The sequence below is a fragment of the Vitis vinifera genome, chromosome 3 (genome assembly GCF_030704535.1).
Source record: "Vitis vinifera cultivar Pinot Noir 40024 chromosome 3, ASM3070453v1".
Lineage (NCBI taxonomy): Eukaryota > Viridiplantae > Streptophyta > Magnoliopsida > Vitales > Vitaceae > Vitis > Vitis vinifera.
Window position 1 is genome coordinate 3,601,905 of NC_081807.1, and position 19,376 is coordinate 3,621,280.

The 19,376-nt window shown below is 36.4% G+C and overlaps 3 protein-coding genes and 1 non-coding gene across 6 annotated transcripts; 2 read left to right on the forward strand and 2 right to left on the reverse strand.

The window, feature by feature from the left end:
* Nucleotides 1–1,969: 1,969 nt before the first annotated feature.
* On the forward strand, nt 1,970–9,692 carry LOC100853635 (probable LRR receptor-like serine/threonine-protein kinase At2g16250). 2 transcript variants are annotated; one of them, XM_010649572.3, is made up of 5 exons: nt 1,980–2,525; nt 2,636–4,592; nt 6,278–6,406; nt 7,994–8,016; nt 8,588–9,692. In XM_010649572.3, the coding sequence occupies exons 2-5, from the start codon at nt 2,638–2,640 to the stop codon at nt 9,205–9,207; spliced, it is 2,727 nt and encodes a 908-aa protein (XP_010647874.1). In that variant the 5' UTR covers nt 1,980–2,525; nt 2,636–2,637; the 3' UTR covers nt 9,208–9,692. The 2 variants fall into 2 exon arrangements, with proteins under 2 accessions (XP_003631657.2, XP_010647874.1); XM_003631609.4 differs by having other exon boundaries at nt 1,970–4,592.
* Nucleotides 9,693–10,096: 404 nt separating this feature from the next.
* TRNAQ-CUG (transfer RNA glutamine (anticodon CUG)) lies at nt 10,097–10,168 on the reverse strand. Its single transcript has one exon. It is a non-coding gene; the product is annotated as a tRNA-Gln (tRNA).
* A 118-nt stretch (nt 10,169–10,286) lies between these two features.
* On the forward strand, nt 10,287–14,909 carry LOC100852464 (transcription termination factor MTERF2, chloroplastic). 2 transcript variants are annotated; one of them, XM_003631562.4, is made up of 6 exons: nt 10,287–11,138; nt 11,879–12,287; nt 12,644–12,859; nt 12,971–13,078; nt 13,802–14,076; nt 14,453–14,909. In XM_003631562.4, the coding sequence occupies exons 1-6, from the start codon at nt 10,441–10,443 to the stop codon at nt 14,781–14,783; spliced, it is 2,037 nt and encodes a 678-aa protein (XP_003631610.1). In that variant the 5' UTR covers nt 10,287–10,440; the 3' UTR covers nt 14,784–14,909. The 2 variants fall into 2 exon arrangements, with proteins under 2 accessions (XP_003631610.1, XP_019074604.1); XM_019219059.2 differs by lacking the exons at nt 12,644–12,859; nt 12,971–13,078 and having other exon boundaries at nt 10,288–11,138.
* Nucleotides 14,910–15,546: 637 nt separating this feature from the next.
* On the reverse strand, nt 15,547–18,356 carry LOC100853593 (uncharacterized). The gene is made up of 4 exons (XM_003631608.4): nt 18,179–18,356; nt 16,252–16,357; nt 16,028–16,152; nt 15,547–15,944 (listed from the first exon to the last, which is right to left on the reverse strand). Exons 2-4 carry the CDS (start codon nt 16,331–16,333, stop codon nt 15,711–15,713), a joined length of 441 nt encoding a protein of 146 aa, XP_003631656.1. The 5' UTR covers nt 16,334–16,357; nt 18,179–18,356; the 3' UTR covers nt 15,547–15,710.
* Nucleotides 18,357–19,376: the final 1,020 nt, after the last annotated feature.

Sequence of the window (19,376 nt, forward strand, 5' to 3'; positions counted from 1 at the left end):
ACGCTATAAGTGAGTCTTTATCCCCCACTACTATGGTAATTGACTTTTTACAAGGACATACAAAAGAATTTTGATTTGACCTTCATAAAGGAACCATATAACCTAATATATATAAGTTTAATTGATTTAAATTCTTTCTCTTGCTTTAATGAAATGTAGTCACTTGAATCTAAATAAAACTTAATTTAATTTTAAGTATAAATTAATAATATCAAGTTGTTTATTGATTTTTATTATTTTGTTTATATAAAGTATTAAGTGTATAATATAATGAGGGTAATATTGAGATTATGCTTTAATTGTTTTAAAGAAATTGATATTCAACAAAAAGTCGAATATTTTGACATTTTCTATTGAGTTAAAACATTCTTTTTTAAAATGAGTAATAAGTAAAAATAAATAAAATTAAAATAAGTGTCTAAAATCTAAAAACAAATTATATTCAACATTAAGTTAAAAAAATAAACACCATACTAGTCGATTTTTGCAAGGTATTGACGCATATTGAATCGGTTTCAACGAAGTAAGGTGAAAGCATATTGTTTTATATAGATCATTTGTGAAACACTATTTGACTTTACAATGTAACTATGATAATTGATTTAGTTATTGTAACGGTTGGCACTTAAGTTGTCAAAGAACCTTAATTAGTCAATTTGATGCTTATGTATATGGTGTAATTTAATAAGATAAAATGATTAATCTCTACCTATTAATCTCCTTGTCAAACAAATAGAATAATACCCGTTGAACTCATTTTGGCCAAACTAGAAAGGGAGCGTATTAGACTTTATGGGACGTGTGAATACTAATAAATGTCACACTTTAACGGTATTAGTTAACTTTATTAATTTGTTCATCACTTTTCTTAAGTCCTAAGACAAAAATCTCGATGCATAATTTATAGAAAATGACACAATATAACATGACAATATTAATCAACTTAGAGCACTTATTGGTTTAAAATAATTAGACAAATATCGAGCTTATTTTGACAAAATTAAGAATAAACACATCGATACACATTGAATATATGTCAAAACCCAAAGATTTCATAATATACAATATAACCCTGACCGTTATTTCGTTAATTAGTTTGAGTAATTTCAAACAATTTTAACTCGAAATTTAGAATGAACATCATAAAAATCTCAACCCTAACCATAGGAAGGAAAATGAAACAACATCTTTGACCATGAAGAAGACATTAAATTAAGAAAGGCAATACCATATTTTTTGGGGCAAGAAAAGGAAAGAATGAAATTAAAAAATTAATTTAATTGCTAGCATAATTATTACCTAATAAAAGTGACAAATTTTGAAAATCATGTCAAGGAACATTTCTTAAACAACATCCAACCCAACTTTTATCACATTTTTTTAATACAAAAAAACAAATCTAAAAAAAAAAAATATTAATTATATGATATGATATGATATGAAATATCCATCTATGATTTTCTCTAATGGTAAATCTCAATAAATGCTAGTACCAACACCACAATTTCCCCCTTTAACACCTCCATCATTGCAACACCAGCATTCAATATTTGAGCCATGCCCTATGAAAAAAAATTCATTAATTCACCTAATTTTTTAAATTCCAATTAGATTAATCACTTGGAAAATAATTAGGATAACACGTTTCAGACAGGTAGAGAAAGTACGCGAGTTTCAGGTACTCGCTCAACCCTTTTTGGTCCTTTTAGAAGGCTTTGCTGTAAATGCACATATTTCCTCCACCTGCTTTATTACACCCATGAACTGTAAATAAAAATAAATAAATAAAAAAAGAAAAAGGAAAAAAAAATGTCATTATTAACTTTCCTAATTTCATCAATACTTCTCTTTTATCATTTATCAAGAACCAAGCCATTTTATAAATAAATACCCCCAAAGCTAGAGGGAAAATAAAGGGGGGGAAAAATATTATAGAGAGAGAAAGTGGGAGGAGAGAGAGAGAGGGGGAGGGGGATTGGGATTTTCTTATTAGTTAGATTTATATGCATGTTTTTTTTAAAGGGAAAAAGGGAGGAAATGGGTTTGGGCTTAGCTGTCTGAGGGCGGGATTATCGGTGGTCAAACACTGGCAAATCACCGGCGTTGGTTTTGGCTCAGTGTCAGCGACCCACCACTACCACCACCACCACCGGTCAAGACCCTGGCTCGTGCCGGTAAGCCCACTTTTGCTGCTCCGGCTAAGCTTTTTTTGTCAGCGTGAAAAAAGAAAGGAGAAAGACAGAGGGGGGAGAGATATAAAGAGTAGCTGTGTTAGAGAGCGATAGATAGATAAATCCTTGACCAGTGGCCCTCTCTTTTCTCTCTCTAGAATTATTATTGTTTTTACCATTTTTTTTAAAGCCCTTCTCTCTCTTTCGTCAACTGAAGAAACTGGAGAAAAAAGGCAGAGAGAAGAGATAGGGAGTAGGTAGAGAGATGGGCGTGATTGTACCAGAAAAGAAGAAGCAACGAAAGTGATGCAGATGGTTTACCAACTGTTTGTAGAATCAAAGCTTGTGATAGAGGTAAGTGGGTTATCTTTTTTAGAGTGATTTCGATCGAGTTTATTGGAGTTTAGAACACTGCATGTGAATGAATGTGAGACCAAACCAAGATGCCCAAATCGTCTTTGTAGAGATGGTGAATCGGCGGAGCAGAGTTGTGACATTTGGTCTTTTGTTGGTGGTGCTGTTGTTGTTGGTTGAGTCCACATTCGAACAGACTCAGGCGCGACTGAGTTCATCCGCTGAGTTTACAGCTCTGTTGGAGCTCAGATCGTCGCTGGGGCTGAGGAGCAAGGAATGGCCGATAAAGTCTGACCCTTGCTGGTTCTGGCGCGGTGTCCAATGCCGAAATGGGAGCGTCGTTGGGATCGACATTTCGGGGTTCAGGCGGACCCGACTTGGTAGTCGAAACCCAGAATTCGCTGTTGATGCGCTCGCCAATTTGACCCTTTTGGAGTCGTTTAATGCTTCAATGTTTTTGCTTCCGGGCTCGATCCCGGACTGGTTTGGTGAGCGGCTTTCGTCGCTCAAAGTGCTTGATCTCCGGTCTTGTTCTATCATTGGTCCTATTCCTTCGAGTTTAGGAAATCTAAGCAATCTCAATGCTTTATTTTTATCCTATAATAATCTCACCGGGATTATTCCGTCGAGTTTGGGTCAATTATCCCATCTTTCGGTTCTTGATCTCTCCCAGAATAGGTTCACTGGATCGATTCCTTCGTCATTTGGGTCTTTTAGGAATCTTTCAGTGCTTAATATTTCGGTAAATTTTTTGTCTGATACGATTCCTCCGGGTATTGGGAATATTTCGAGTCTTCAGTATTTGAATCTTTCTGGCAATAGTCTGTCTTCTTCCATACCTGCCCAACTTGGTGACCTTGATAATCTAGTCGAGCTTGATCTCAGCTTCAATTCCCTTTCTGGGTCCTTACCAGCTGATTTTAGGGGTTTGAAAAATTTGCAGAAAATGGCAATCAGGAAAAATTCTCTAGCTGGGTCTTTGCCGGGTAATTTGTTTCCTGCTCTAAGTCAGTTGCAACTTGTAGTTCTTAGTCAGAATGCTTTCACTGGCAATCTTCCTGATGTGCTCTGGACAATGCCCAACTTGAGTTTTCTTGATGTCTCTGGAAATAACTTTACTAGTGTTCTCCCCAACTTCAGTTTCAATGGTAATGCCACGGCATCAGTATTCAATCTTTCTCAGAATATGTTTTATGGAGGTCTTCCATCTCTGCCTAGGAGGTTCAGTTCTATTGATATGTCTCAAAATTATTTTGAGGGAAGGGTACGAGATTATGCACCTAGTAATGCATCTTTTGGAATGAATTGTCTCCAAAACGTGTCCAATCAGAGGACTTTGGAGGTCTGTGCATCATTCTATGCTGAGAAGGGCTTGCCTTTTGATAATTTTGGACAACCAAATAGCACTCAACCAACTACAAATGATACTTCAGGAAAGAGCAACAAAAAATGGATTATATTGGCAGGAGTTTTAGGGGGACTTGGGCTTATCTTGTTTTTGGTATTGGTGCTGGTGTTGTTCCTATGCTGCTGGAGAAAGGGTGGTACAAGCCAAAGAGGGAACGGTGTGGGGCCTGTTCCTGCTGGAGGTAGTCCTCCACCTCCGGGGATGCCTATTAACTTTTCGAGTCTTGGAGAAGCATTTACATATCAGCAGATACTCCAAGCAACTGGTGACTTCAGTGATGCGAACTTCATCAAACACGGACACTCTGGGGATCTCTACTGGGGCATTTTGGAAGGTGGGGTCCGCATAGTCATCAAAAGAATTGATTTGAGCTCAATCAAGAAAGAAACATACTTATTAGAGTTAGATTTTTTCAGCAAGGTTTCTCATACAAGATTTGTCCCCCTCCTGGGACAGTGCTTGGAGAATGATAATGAAAAGTTCCTGGTTTACAAATATATGCCAAATGGGGACTTGTCAAATTCCTTGTTCAGAAAAACCAATTTAGAGGATGATGGTTTACAGTCATTGGATTGGATAACGAGACTGAAAATTGCAATTGGAGCTGCAGAGGCTTTATCTCATCTGCATCACGAATGTAATCCGCCCCTTGTTCACAGGTATATCATAACTTTCTTCCTCCTATATTTTGTTGCTTCCATCCCTTTTGATGTCAACCATTTTATTATTATAATTGGTTTCTTATAATTACTTACCCTTTGCAATGTCAGTTTGACCCTCAAATTTCTTTTACTTCCTTTATGTTTTCAAAAATTGCCAGCAGCTTTGTATAACATGAATTGACATATGAAGTAGGCCAATCACTTTCCTAAGCTGCTGTTTCATCCAGTCAAGGGAACTTATGAATTTTACATTTTTGCACCAATATGTTAAGCCGTGTTTGGTTCGAATTGGAAATTTTATGTCCATATCTTACGTCCATTTGTGATTTTTGATTTTCAAATCAAAATACCACATCCAATGTTCTGCCATAAGTTAACAGGATCCACCTGAACTTTTCATCACCATCTGCAATTTTGCAGTGAAAATGGAATTTTAGTTATTGTGACAATATGATACTATACAAAAACCTTCAGTAGTCAGCATTGAATTATGTAATCAAATGTCCACTCAATCTTAATTATATTCTATATGATTTTCCAGTTTGTTGAAGCTAGGCCTAGAACCAAGGCCATGCCTCCTTGCTGAGATCAGTAACTCAGATGCAGGGGGCTGTTACCTCTGATGGATTTGCACGTTTTAGGGTGGGTCAGTTGGGCAATGAGGGCAAATTTATGGATGCTTTAGGAAGGTTGCATGCGACTTCCCTAGAAGTCATAAGGCTTAGAACTTACCATCAAAGAAAAAATACTAACTTTTTTAGAATGGTTGCTAGAACTTCTTAGAATGGGTATCAATTATCTGGTGGAGAGTGGTTCTAGGGGTTGTCACATGATTGATGAAAGAAAACAACTTGAGCCCTTGGGGTAATGCTTATTCAGTGAGAGTGGTGATTGGACCTCTTCTTTGTCCTAGGTGTGAAATTTGATTAGGTTGATAGGGAACTGATAGCGAAACTCAAAATTTGGCTAAGGAGCATATAACCTTAGCATTTGGTGATATTTTTGTTTGCCTTGGGTTTTTCACTTGCTTTTGTGTTTGAGTTTATCTGGGTTCTTCTTCTGTAGCTTGTTCCTTTCTTTTCTCCCCTAGTTAGAATGGTTTTCCTTCTTCCTAAGCTCTCTCAAAATTTTCTCTCTCTAATAAATTTTGTTTGTTTTTTATTACAAAAGGACTTGCCAACCAGCATTACAGTCATGACTCATTTCTCAAATAAATATAAGTTGGAAGCTTGATGGAATCACATCATATAAAGTAAACATTGGATTCATGCCCAATAAATTTTTCTTGATGTTAGTAGGCTCACAGAGCATGTAGTCGTACAAATGGAGTGCTGTGATGGGTCGGAGGGATTGTTTCATGCCTTATTTGGACATTGGTCTTTATCAAATAGTGAGATTTCTGGTTGACACCAAGTTTATTGGCTAGGCAGATGAGAAAACAATTTTAGTTGGACATTAATCTTTGGGTCTGAGCTTGTTTGATCAGGTGTTCTTTTATTTTTATTCTTATTTTTTATTTTTAATGCTTTGGAGGTATAATATTTTCCTTTTGATTGAGCCACTTTGTACTTTAAATGACATGTCTGCATTACCTTGATCTTAATTAATTGTTTGTAAGTTTGCTTTAGAAGAATTTATGTTTAGTGGTGCAACAAATGACATCTCTCTTTTGGTGGTTGAAGAGATGTTCAAGCAAGCAGTATACTGCTTGATGATAAATTTGAAGTGCGTTTAGGAAGCCTGAGTGAGGTTTGCTCTCAAGAAGGGGATACTCATCAAAACGTGATTACCAGGTTTCTGCGGTTACCACAGTAAGTCTGCTTTTAATGTTTTGTTTCTTGTTTTGACATTTTCAAATCATTATTTATCTGGATCAGCATTATGTTGATTTTCTTAACTCTTAATTCAGTTTATGTTCAACCACTAGTTAATTCCATGTTGTATTTGTCCTTTACATTCCTTTGGTTTTCTTTATGGATTCAGCTTACTTTTTAGATCATACACACACACACACCAAATGGAAGATCGGAAATGAGGTCATTAGGAATGTTATATGATATTGGTGCAATAAAATTGTTCTTTAGCCTGATGTTTCCAAACTAAATGAAATGGCAATTGCTGATCCAAGCTTTCCATAATGGGGCTGTTACTTGAAGTGGTGGACTGGCTTCCAAAAGCCAAATATTATTCTGAGAATTTTTATGAAATTTGACTTTCAGATCATTAGTTTTTACAAGTGTAACCATCTGGACTAAAACTTGGATCTGAGTAATTTTGTGGAAAATCAGAAAGGAGCTAATTAGGAATGTTGTATGACACTGGTCCAATAAAAACATTCTTGAGCCTGATATTTCCAACCCAAATCAAATGGCAGATGACAATCCAAATTTTCCATAATGAGGCTGTTACTTGAATTGTTGAACTGACAGCCAAAAGCCAAATATTATTCCTAGAATTTTATGAAATTTGACTGTTAGATAACTTGTCTTTATGAAGTGTAACCATCTGGATTACAACTTGGATCTAAGGAATTTGTGCTGTCTACTGTTTAGTTGCATAAAAATTCATTTTATTATAGTTTTTTACTTCTTTTTACACTAAGGAAGTTCTGATTTATATTTGGTTGTGGAAGTTGGTATTATTAATGTGATTCCAAAAGTGCAATTATTAACATGCTAAATTTTCCTGTAAAAAGGAAAGATGGTTTGATATTGAGCTTCAATCCTCTCTTTCACAAACAAAGGGGCAATTTTTTTACAGCCTATAGTAGAGCCAGTGTCTTTGGCTATTTTTGTGCATAAAGAGATTCATGATCAATGGTTCAATGCAGAATGGTTCCAACACAATAACCATTGAAATTTAATTTTTTATTTTATTGTGCAATAATATCAGAATTGCAGGCATAGATTTAGACCATGATGGCTAGCTTTATGTTCCACATAATTAACATTTGGAGCCAGATTAGACATGATGTAACGTCCTTATACTTCGTGACAACCAACAATATATCAAATCATAGATGGTTTGGTATTGAGGTCCAATCCTCTCTTTTATGAACAAAGAGGCAATTTTTTTTACAGCCTATAGTAGAGCCAGTGTCTTTGGCTATTTTCGTGCATGAAGAAATTCATGATCAATGTCCCAATGCAGAATGGTTTCAACACACTAACCATTGAAATTGAATTTTTTATTTTATTGTGCAATAATATCAGAACTGCAGGCATAGATTTAGACCATGATGGCTAGCTTTATGTTCCACAAAATTAACATTTGGAGCCAGAGTAGACATGATTTGATGCTCTTATACTTCATGACAACCAACAATATATCAAATCATATATGTGGTCTTTCAACTTCTGGAAAGTATTAACAATAGTTTTCCTTTTGACAATTTGCAGGACATCTGAACAAGGCCCTTCTGGTACGTACACTTGTCTTATAAAACTTGAGATTGACAATTATTTTGTCTGCTATTTATTGAAAGCCAATGAAGAAGAATCCATATGCTTTTCGATACTTATTAGTCTCCACATGGACTGGTATTCTGTTTGTATCTATTCATAGATCATTATCATGCAATTGTCGCACCTGGACTCCTCATAGCGTGAAATATCATTTTCTGTGGAAAATCTTGCCAGGGGTGTCCCTCTGAGCAAAAACATCTAGATCCATGATATCAGTGGTTTGTTCCCATGATATTGTGATGTGTGCTTCACATGTTGATTAGAGTATAAGATTACCTTTATGATGGTTCTTACTAGTAAGCAGTGATAGCATGTGAAAGTCATTCTGTGCATTTGGTTGAACCGACTAAAAATAAAAACTCTCACTTATTATTTTTTCTTTCTTCTTTCTGCATTTTTTGTTCCTAGTTGCCACCAATCCTATGTGATATGAATTTTTGTGGGATCACATTATATAATTTAAAATAATTTTTAATCTAAATGTTATTTCTTAATTTTCCTTCTTTTCTATATTTGGGAAACAACCAGGTTCACCATCAGCAACATGTGCCTATGATGTTTACTGCTTTGGGAAGGTGTTACTTGAGCTAGTAACAGGTAGGCTGGGAATTAGCGCGTCCAATGATGCCCAGGTGAAGGAATGGTTAGATCAAACGCTACCTTGCATCAGTATATATGACAAGGAACTTGTTCAGAAGATTGTGGACCCTTCTTTGATTATAGATGAGGATCTGTTAGAGGAAGTGTGGGCCATGGCCATTGTTGCCAGATCTTGCCTCAATCCCAAGATTTCAAGGCGGCCCCTCATGAGGTACATTCTTAAAGCTTTGGAAAACCCTCTGAAGGTAGTAAGGGAAGAAAACTCCAGTTCTGCGAGGCTTAAGACAACCTCTTCTAGAGGGTCTTGGAATGCTGCTCTATTTGGTAGCTGGCGTCACAGCTCATTGGATGTGGCGGCTAATCCAGTGGCAGCCTCCACCCATAGAATAGAGGGAACCAGTAGCTTAAAACAGTCAGGAACCACAGGTTCTCAAGGAAGTGGCCAAAATGGTGGGGGTGACCATTCCTCCTCCCAAAGAAGACATTCCAAGGAGGTATTCCCCGAACCTTCTAGCATGCAAAACGTAGAGAGACATGACGAGAACTAGCAGAGCAGTTAATTGTTCTTAATTCTTTGTTAATAACACAGCAGGCGCCCCATTTGAGTGCCCTGCTCCACGCCCCAAAACACTCCTATTGTTTTCGGAGTTTTGGGGTTTCAATCCATTTTTGTTCTTACATGGGGGTGTTTAAAAGGTGAACAGTCCTTCAAAGGGGGTCTGAATAGTGAAGATTGAAGGGAGATGTTGCCTCCAGGACAGTAGTTTTAGTTGTGGAATGGGTCTTGAAAGAGAATCTATGGAGAAGGTTGTCTCTGGCAGTTGTGGTTCAATTTGTTTTAGGGGCTTGTTTATTGCTACAACAAGCCAAATCGTTTTTTTCCCCTATTTTTTTTTTAAATCTGTAATTGATCTTTGTTTCTAGTCCTTGTGGAATGTAAATTGTAACCTTTGGGGGCCTTTTCTTGGGTGGAATCAGATTTTCATTTTTGTTATTCTTGAGAAAGGAAAGACAGAAGAAAGATTTATACCAATTCTAAAGCACTGAATTCTTAGAACTGTTTAAATTTGATGATGATATTGGTGTACTAGTTTGTTCTTAATGCCCAAGTAGTATAGGCTTTTGCCCCAGGCTCTCTGAACTCTTCTCCACTGAACTGTGGCCCTGAAAGCTCTAGATTTTGTGAAAAATTTTACAACATCCATCTGCAAATTATATTGCATCCAAATAAAGGAGACAGGCCCAAAGGAATTAAAAGGAGGGTCCTACATTTTGAAATGTCATAGTTATAAATGCTTGAAGTTGATAATCATAATATTGGTGAATTGGCTTGTTCTTCTCGAACACATTGTATACAAAGTTCTGCAAAAAATTTACCGTGTGAAGGTTCAAAAGAAACAATGAAAGGAAAATGGAAAAAGGTATGAAGGTGGAAAAAGGTCCCACCGAGATTTGAACTCGGGTTACTGGATTCAGAGTCCAATGTCCTGACCACTAGACCATGGGACCATTTGTTGTTGTGTTCCAACCACCTTTTTGATAGAGGAAATAGACTCATTGAAACGACGTCGTTTAATCCCTAGCCATCTGATTGAAATTTGAAATGACGACGTTGTTTTCTTCCGTCTCGTCGGCTGTGGCAGCCCAGAGCAATGTCGTTTTAGAATTTTTCACTTTTTGCAGAAATGACGTCATTTTGATATGATACGACGCCGTTTTTAGGGAAGTAACTCATGAGTTAGGCACCTGTCGCGGCAGTCTAATCCATTTCTGAGCTAAAGATGCTGTCCTTTCCACACTACCATCACTCCCCACACCTCCCTAACTATGTCTCCCATCACCTCCCTCTTCGCCGGAACCCTAATTTCACCACCGCTCTCCACCTCTGTTCCGCAACCTCCTCTCGAATCTCCGCCTCCTCCTCTTCCTCCTCCGCCGTTCCCCACCGCAACCAAGAACCCGTTCAACCACCACACACCACAACCACTGAAGAGACTTTCCGAAAACACAACGCCAAATCCACCGCTCTCGTCCTCCACCGTTCATCAAATCCAAATCAACAGCGCCAGGAGGCTATACCAGAAGAAGAGAAGCTGAGGATTCTAGAAATGTCTCTAGTGACAAAAAGAACGCCTCAATTTCCGGGCTCCATCTACATTCAGCCGTCGCAATCGGAGACTTCGAAGCCTCCTCTGGCCAAACTCTTCAACGGAGAAAGCGATGAAGACGATGACGAGATGATAATGCGGGCTCTGGAGATTCGCCGGAATGTAACGGTGGAGATTTTCAAGGAAGCAATGCGGAAGGGCAAGTTTGGGATCACTTACTCCAATAATTTGGTGTCTAGGTTGCCTGATTTTATTGACTATGTCATGATTGAAGCGGCTTCCATGAAGCAGTTGCCTGAATTCTCCCATTCAACGTTTAATACGCGTGCCAAGACTGTCATACATGACTCCAATGTGGTGCCACTCATCAGGTACAAGGACTAAAACCGTTGGTGATATTTCTGTTCTTTTGACTGAAGTTGGTGTCGGTGATTTGGAGTTGTTTGCTAGTTTGTGTAATATATTCTGTGTTGCTGTGCTTATCTCTATGTGGGTTAGGGTGTATATAGGTGGTGGGTATATCGCATTTGATTGATTTCTTAGACTGGTTGGGCATTGGGTGAGAGAGGGAGTATTTTTTTTACCCTCTTTACTACTTTTTGCTTGTTTCACTTGTATACAACCTGTATACTCTTGCGCTCTTTTTTTTTTTTTTTTAATACAATTTCTTACTTATCAAAAAAAAAAATCTGTGTTGCTGTGCTTGTAACAAATTTCTCAAATTTATCAGGAACTTTTCTTTGAATGAACGTAAACTGAATTCTGAATACTCAAGATCTTCCAAATGATTATTGGACTATTTCCAAAATGCTTGAATGATGCCAAAGAATTGTAGAATGGGAATATATTGTTTTTAACTTTTTATTTTTGTTTTTAAATTTCTTCACCTGCATTCTTTTTATTTCTCCCAAATTCATTGCTTGAGGGCTTTCTTTCCTTGAATGTATGTTTTCTCTCTCTGGAAGTATTGCTGATATATTCTCTTTGCGTTTCTGAATTTTATTCCTATGGTGAATAATTTTGGAACCACAAATTTCTCTCTATAATTTCTAGAAAAGAGGAGTAAAATGTTAGACCATATTATCTCAATCGCAATGGTTGAATCATGTAGGTGGTTGAAACACAATTCACTCTCATATCCACGAATTGGAAAGCTAATATGCATGTCAATGGGAAATCTTGAGACTATAAGAGGACTTGTTGAGTGGTTGAAGACAATTCATGTGAGGGGGGAATTTCTTGGGTTTGTGATCATGAAAGCAGGAGGGGATATTTTGGAGCGCAGCATAGAGGAATTGGATGACATTGTCAGGTATCTAGAGAACAATGGGGTACGGAGGGATTGGATGGGTAATGTGATGAGCCGATGCCCTCAATTGTTGTCTTACAGCATCGAGGAAGTGAAAACTCGTGTGGGGTTCTACTTGGATATGGGTATGAATGAGAAGGATTTTGGCACAATGGTCTTTGATTATCCCAAGGCACTTGGCTACTTTACTCTGGAAGAGATGAACGAAAAGGTATTTGACTAATCAGATCTAAGAAACAACTTTAGTCTAATGTGTATAGCAATTCGAGTTTGTTCGGTGAAAACAAATGTTTTAATTTCAAAGTAAAGGAACTCGACTTCTTGCATCATCATTAATGGAAGTTACTTCCAAGAATTTATGTCCTCATTGTTTACTCTATTCATCCATTATAATGCATTACTTCACTTGTTGTAGCAACAGAGAATGCAGTGGTAGGTTTTCTTGATTGAAGCTAGTTTTCTTTGTGCAACCTGTCTACATGATCTAAAATGGCATCAGTGGGATGTGGTGTAATCACTTACCATTTTGTATGACTTAAAATCGCATGCTTCTCTTGTTCATGTTAGGTTAGTTATCTAAAGGAGTTTGGCCTCAACAATGAAGATGTAGGGAGATTACTAGCATTTAAGCCGCAACTGATGGGTTGTAGCATTGAGGAAAGATGGAAGCCTTTTGTTAAGTATCTGTACTACCTTGGGGTTTGCCGAGAGGGTATGAGGAGAATGCTTATCATCAAACCAATGGTTTTTTGTGTTGATTTAGAGAAAACCATTGTACCAAAGGTATGCAATATATGTATGAGTGAGTTTTATTTTGAATGTCTAGTCAACTTGTGCGACCTAGTTAAGTTCTGCAGTTAATTTATTAAGACAGATTTGTTTTCCTCTTTGAAGGTACGGTTTTTTCAGGACATAGGCATTCGAGATGATGCCATTGGTAACATGCTTGTTAAGTTTCCTCCATTACTAACATACAGCCTCTACAAGAAAATTCGCCCAGTGGTTTGTGCTTTTCATTTCTCCTCCATTTGTTTTGATTTTTCCTAGCATATAATGTTATTTCTTCAACAACTCGTCGGATTAGATAATCCAACTTTTGAATTTTGTATATGTTAATATGTTTAACTCCAATTTGGAATTTATTTGTCTTTTTTTAGTTTAATCTTTAAATAAGATGGTAGGAAAATGGAAGATTCATATAACTAACTGCTAAATCTGTGATGGAAATTCTTTAATTTAACTCAAACGAACATGTAGGTTGTTTATTTTCTTCCTCACTCACTTTATCACTTGAGAAGAACCAAGTACAAAAGTAACTATTCAGCTATTCCTGATTATTTGGGTTGAATGCATTGAGAACAAGCTATAATATTCTCATTTGTCATTCATTTCTTTTTGCTCCTCATCTGGTATTTGTTGTTCATGCTGTCTTTCTGTAACTGCATTTCACCTGTGGAACTAAATTATGAGTCAGTACCATAATTATAATTTATTGAGCTAGGATTGATGCCCGCTATGTTTAAAGAATTCTATCTCAAAGGGAATTTATTTAACAACATTTGACTGGAAATACATTTCTATTGATGATTTCTGTCCACATTAAAAAAATGTTCTGGTACCTTGGCATAAAATGATAACTTTTCCATCCCCTGCAACATTAACCCTTAGCAAAAGACCTAAATACCTAATGAACATTCAATAATCTGCCTTCTGAATGTCACACAGGTCATTTTCTTGATTACTAAAGCTGGAGTCAGCCGGAAAGATATTGCAAAGGTAATAGCTCTGGGACCTGAGCTCTTGGGATGCAGTATTGTGCATAAGCTGGAGGTTAACGTGAAGTACTTTCTCTCACTTGGAATACCCCTTCAAATACTGGGTGAGATGATAGCTGATTTTCCCATGCTACTGCGGTACAATATAGATGTCCTCCGTCCCAAGTACCGTTATCTGCGTAGAACTATGGTTCGCCCTTTGAAGGATCTCATTGAGTTTCCAAGGTAAAATTTGACAACCTAGTTTCCTTTACTATATTGCTTGAAATTAGATTAGTTGTCTAGCCATCATAAGGAAGGCTTATTTGAATCAAATGAGAGCAACGTCTCAACATCTCAGAAATGAGTTGATAAACTTTTAAACCTTCAATGTGCAGAAACTATCCTAGTTTTGGCTTGAAAGAATATTAGTCCTTTTTTGTTGTGGCAATTGTTATCTATTAAAGAAGCTATTGGTAATCTTTGCCAATAAGAAAATGAAAAATATTGTGACTAGTCTTTTATCCAATTTAATCTCTCTTGTAGAGACCTCCCTTTGCCCTTTAGATGAGCCTTGTTCCTTTCAAGTTTCTGACCCTGGCTTCAATGAAACCATTTGCAGGTTTTTCAGCTATTCTCTAGATGACCGAATAATTCCAAGGCACAAGGCTCTTGTGGAGAACCGGGTAAATTTTAAACTGCGCTACATGTTGGCAATCTCTGATGAAGAGTTTGCTCGAAGGGTTGAAGCTGCAGTGGAAAGGCGTAGTAGATTTGAATCCGGTCTCATGAGTAGCACTCTCTCTGATTCCCAAACAACTAATGACTCTTTGGAAAACCGGACATTAGTAGATTTTTGTGGCAGAGAGGTTGCTTTTTCTGAGTGTCAAACAAGCGAAAACCAAGTTAGTTCTTCAAAAAATGAGGATGCTCAAAGCTTTTCTTCAGAATAAATCTTGAGGAATATTTTAGTTCCTCATGGCTTGCACATACCCATTTTGTAAAATGTATATACCTCGTTAATATAAGGTAATATAATAATCCTCTCTCTCTCTCCCTCACTCTCTCTCTCTTTGCTATACCTGTATCAAATTTGTTGATGTGGGTGGATGAATGAAATTTGAGGAAGAAATGATCGAGAATATACGCATATTTGAAAGAAAGAGGGTTGAAGAAGAAATGATTGGGAATTTGCATATTTAAAAAAGTAAAAGTAAATATCTTAAATCTCTTAGCAGTCCCTACTAAGTTACTAACTTCTCTCTCCTGCCCCACCAAAAATGGAGATTCTCATATCTCAGTAACCCCCACTGAGGCGCTGGAGAAACATTTCTAGCCTCACTGCTGTCAAAAGGCCACTTCAATGGTGGTCCTCTGTGAATTTCAGGGCAGTTGCCTTTCAATGAAGATTCTTCAAAAGCCACAAGAGAAACAGTGAGAGGCTATTACTCCCTCAAAACCCAACAGAAATCCTTCAGAAACCTCACAAAGCGGCAGTGGGAGGTTGTCACTCTCCCCAAACTTAACAATTGCAGCAATCAATAGCTCATTTTATATGCAATGAGCACCTGAGCATCTCTTATGAACAAACAAAAGAAACACAATACGCTGGTGCAACAACTGAGAGTATTTTCAGCTTATAACAAGCTGCAAAATGTAATCATATAAAAGAGAAGCAGAACAAGTGGCACATTTGATCTGTAAAAGGCAGAATCAGAAGAAAAATGAGGGCTATTTGTTATTTAGTCTATGGAGTCCACTGGATGAATTTCCAATAATTACCTACAAAATTTTCATAAAAGAAACTTGACATATATAAATAAACGTACCCCCAAGTGTTACATCTTATATCCAAAACATTAAATGCAAGGAAAAGAAACTTAAACAGTTGTCTTGAGCCTAGGAGCAGCAGCATCTGCATAGACAGGGTGAAGTACATGCCCGTCTTTGGGCTCAACATGTACCCACTTCCGTCCACTGAGCTTGTGTTTCTCAAACTTAACACAACCTTCTTTCAGAGCATATAGGGTGTGATCCTTTCCAATTCCAACGTAGTTTCCTGGATGGAAACGGGTGCCACGTTGACGAACAATAATGTTCCCAGGTATCACTCTCTGCACAAGGAACAGAGAATTTTACGGTTAGTGAAGAACTAAGGTTGGTCTGGTCATGGCTTTCATTTAGCGCTAACTCTTACCTCTCCACCAAATTTCTTCACCCCAAGATTCTTGGGTTTGGAGTCCCTTCCATTCTTTGTGGATCCTGCTGTCTTTTTGGAGGCCCATCGCATGAAAATTAAACCCAATCCTTCTCCAGAGACATCTAAATTCAGTAGTATAAAAGCATTATTAGACACTGCAAACTAATGCTCTCATGAAGTTCATAAGTACCATTCCTGAAGAAGCGATATGAAAACTGTACCACTAGCACTTCTGTAAACAGGCAGGTTTGTAACCAGCTCCTTGATATTCATTCTTTTGCAAAATAGTGTTGCAAGATTCATTGTGTCTGAATGGGATAAAGCAACCTGAAAAGAAGCTCCCACATAATTTACATGTCAATAAATGAGTTTTGGTGAAGCCAATCTACAGAAAACCATATGTGACTACTCTGTTGAAGCATGGGGATAACACCAATCCTCCAGCAGGTTAGTTTTGGGACCAAAACAGTTAATGTATGAAATGATAAAAAATTTATTACAAACTTTGTTTTAACCCAAATGAATATGTCATTGGGTGATAATCTAATTTGTTGTAAATCTAGCCTCAACTATATGTGCAAGCTTTTTTGATAATTGCCCCTTCTCCCACTCCTGTTTCTTGCCACTGAGGCAACTAAGAGCTAGGAGCAAGGAACAAAATAAGCATAAAACATCCACATGGATTAACTGTAATGCGAGATAAATAGATAAAGTGCCACCAACCATGTATGCCATATCTCACATGGCAAAACCCCCACAATATTATCCAAATCAGTTAAGACGACTTATGAAATACACAATTGAACAAGCTAAATTCCCTATTAAGAATTTTCTGGTATTTCAAGAACTATTTCCTCCTAACAACATGAGAAAGCAAAAGATTATCCACTAAATCTTGCAGTTCACCACTAAAATTTTGGTTATCACAAGCAAATGAAATTCTAGAGTTTCTAAGATGAACTACTTAATGGATTTCCAAGGATCAAGAATCAATTCATTGGCATGACGTGCTCATACAAATCAATAGCAATTAATAGTTGACTACGGTAATCCTATCAAGTGCGAATACACCAGATCCACCCCCGCATGTGGATGTTACAAGCAAAAATGATTAAGGCATCAGGTCCATTCAACTGCATCCAGAACCCCAGAATAGTACTTGCACTGGGTAATGGCAATGGTGATATTGTGAGGAATCTTACATGAAGGTCAGAAAATGTTGACATATGACATCATAATTCAGCTAGTCCACCAAGTCACCTCTTTTAAAATAGCTTCTCCTTGAGTTTTATCAGACCACAAATACACAATACTCAAGTTCACCTTCAAAGGGACCTTCTAAAGCCAAAGAAAAGGCAACTACATTTTCTTTCCCAAACATAATTTTCAAAATGATAGTTTCTTCCTAGACCAAGGCCAATATCTTACATAAAACAACAGGGGTCATCCTTGATTCATGGAAACTCCAAAAATGAAGAAAACGATATCATCCAGACAAATAAAGAGAATCCAAAAACAATACAAATGTAAATCATTTGAACATAATGGGGAAACCTAAGGAAAACCTTATGCTGAAGTGTGTGAAAATGAATGCTAATCCTCTTGACCAATGAGAAGAATCTAAATGTGAAGGTATCTGATTTAAAACATTGATTTTTTGCTGCTTGGAAGCCGAGAAAACAAAATCCCCCACTTCAATAAATACCTAACTACTAACCATTGAGATTAGTAGATAAAATTTCTTAGCTAAGGAAGTTTGTACCCGAATCCTTGAAAACAAAACTCAAAATTTTATTTTCTCTTCCTTTTCCAAAATTTTCTCACCAACCAAACAGTACATAACTATCACGAAAACAAAAGAAAATCCCTCGCTAAGAAATTTTAAGCTGCATGTCCTATAAAAAATCACATCCCTGAGCATTTCCAAATGCACAATTACATTAAAGGAAAAAAAAATCAGAGCACAAAGAAACTTCAAAATCTTTTATTAGAAGTTAATCTTCAACATTGATAACAAATCCGAGTCTCAAGTAGCACACCCCAGATCATCCCGAGTTACGGATATTAATTAACAGAAAAACTAGTAAAAAAATCGAAAATCGTGAATAGAGATTTGGATGAATATGAATCAGAGAGTGAGAGAGTCACCGGATCTTCGTTGTCGGCGGTGGTTGTCTCCGGTTAAGGAATTCCTTCGAATGCAGAGGGAGGCGAGTCGAAGTTTGAACCGGGACGAGGCCAATTCTACACTTCATACAGCTGAACCCTGCTCCGGTCGATGGGCTCGTTGATATTTTTCTTCCCAAAATATCCCTATAATATCACTTATTTACCATCATATTTAGTATCTTTATTTTATATTTTATATATATTGGAAAATAATGAATTACCGGGGTAAGTATTAATTTTTTATTATATAATTAAAGATTATGTAAATAAATGATTTGACCTGCCTGAGCCTCTATGTAATAAAAAATTAAATTTAAGAATCCTTAAAATGTGAAAATATAAGTGTGATCAAATTTAAGGTTATGTTTGGTGCTCGAAAAATGTCAAAGAAAGAAAGAAAAAATTTAAAAAAAATAATATTTTTATATTTGATTTTATTATAATTTTTGTAAAAAAATTTAATATAATTAAAATTAATTAAAAATTTATATATTTTAAAATTATTTAATCTTTATATAATGAATGAAATAAATTTAATGAAACATATAAAAATAGTTTATCAATTTTAAATTTATTTTTTACTTTCCCACCTTTTTTTCTTTCCTTCTTTCTTTCCTTCCACTTTTTTTTTTCTTTTCTTCTCCTCACATTTTCTCCCAAATTGTCCGAGAACCACACTAGCATAAGTTCATAAAACAGTTCAACTTTCTTTTTCATATTTTCTCTTTGTCCCCTCTTCTTGACCAGATTCTCAACTATGATGTGAACTGACAAAGTTCTCCAGCGGTCTTTGCTATACTGCTTTCTAATATTTTATAAAACAAAAATTTATTTGAAATGTAATTTTTTATTTAAGCCTAAAAATTTATTTAACCAAAAATTGAATCAAAACATTCTTCGTGAAAATAACCAATCCCACTTTTAAAACCCATTTCATAATGATTTTAAAAAACGTTTCTAATTTTCTTAACACTTGAAAATTTTTATCATTCAAATGTTAAAACAATTAAACATTTTTTTAAATTATTACCACACACATTTTTAGTGTTTAATTATAAAAAAAGACAGAAAAAAACTTTTGAAACCTCATTTTAATATTTAATGTTGCCAAAAAACCTCATTTCTACAAGAAAACACTTCAAACCCTTCCCCAAGTCACGTCCCAAAGGGCCTCCAA

What these genes read in the sequence shown, in the direction of transcription:
- LOC100853635 (XM_003631609.4), top strand. Translation starts at nt 2,593, where the DNA reads ATGAATGTGAGACCAAACCAAGATGCCCAAATCGTCTTTGTAGAGATG. An exon ending in AGGTTTCTGCGGTTACCACA is followed by an intron (nt 6,407 to 7,993) that starts GTAAGTCTGCTT and finishes GACAATTTGCAG; the next exon opens with GACATCTGAACAAGGCCCTT. An exon ending in ATCTGAACAAGGCCCTTCTG is followed by an intron (nt 8,017 to 8,587) that starts GTACGTACACTT and finishes GGAAACAACCAG; the next exon opens with GTTCACCATCAGCAACATGT.
- LOC100853593 (XM_003631608.4), bottom strand. Translation starts at nt 16,333, where the DNA reads ATGAATCTTGCAACACTATTTTGCAAAAGAATGAATATCAAGGAGCTG. An exon ending in TGTTTACAGAAGTGCTAGTG is followed by an intron (nt 16,153 to 16,251) that starts GTACAGTTTTCA and finishes TACTGAATTTAG; the next exon opens with ATGTCTCTGGAGAAGGATTG. An exon ending in TGAAGAAATTTGGTGGAGAG is followed by an intron (nt 15,945 to 16,027) that starts GTAAGAGTTAGC and finishes TTCCTTGTGCAG; the next exon opens with AGAGTGATACCTGGGAACAT.
- LOC100852464 (XM_003631562.4), top strand. Translation starts at nt 10,441, where the DNA reads ATGCTGTCCTTTCCACACTACCATCACTCCCCACACCTCCCTAACTAT. An exon ending in AATGTGGTGCCACTCATCAG is followed by an intron (nt 11,139 to 11,878) that starts GTACAAGGACTA and finishes TGAATCATGTAG; the next exon opens with GTGGTTGAAACACAATTCAC. An exon ending in AGAAAACCATTGTACCAAAG is followed by an intron (nt 12,860 to 12,970) that starts GTATGCAATATA and finishes TCCTCTTTGAAG; the next exon opens with GTACGGTTTTTTCAGGACAT.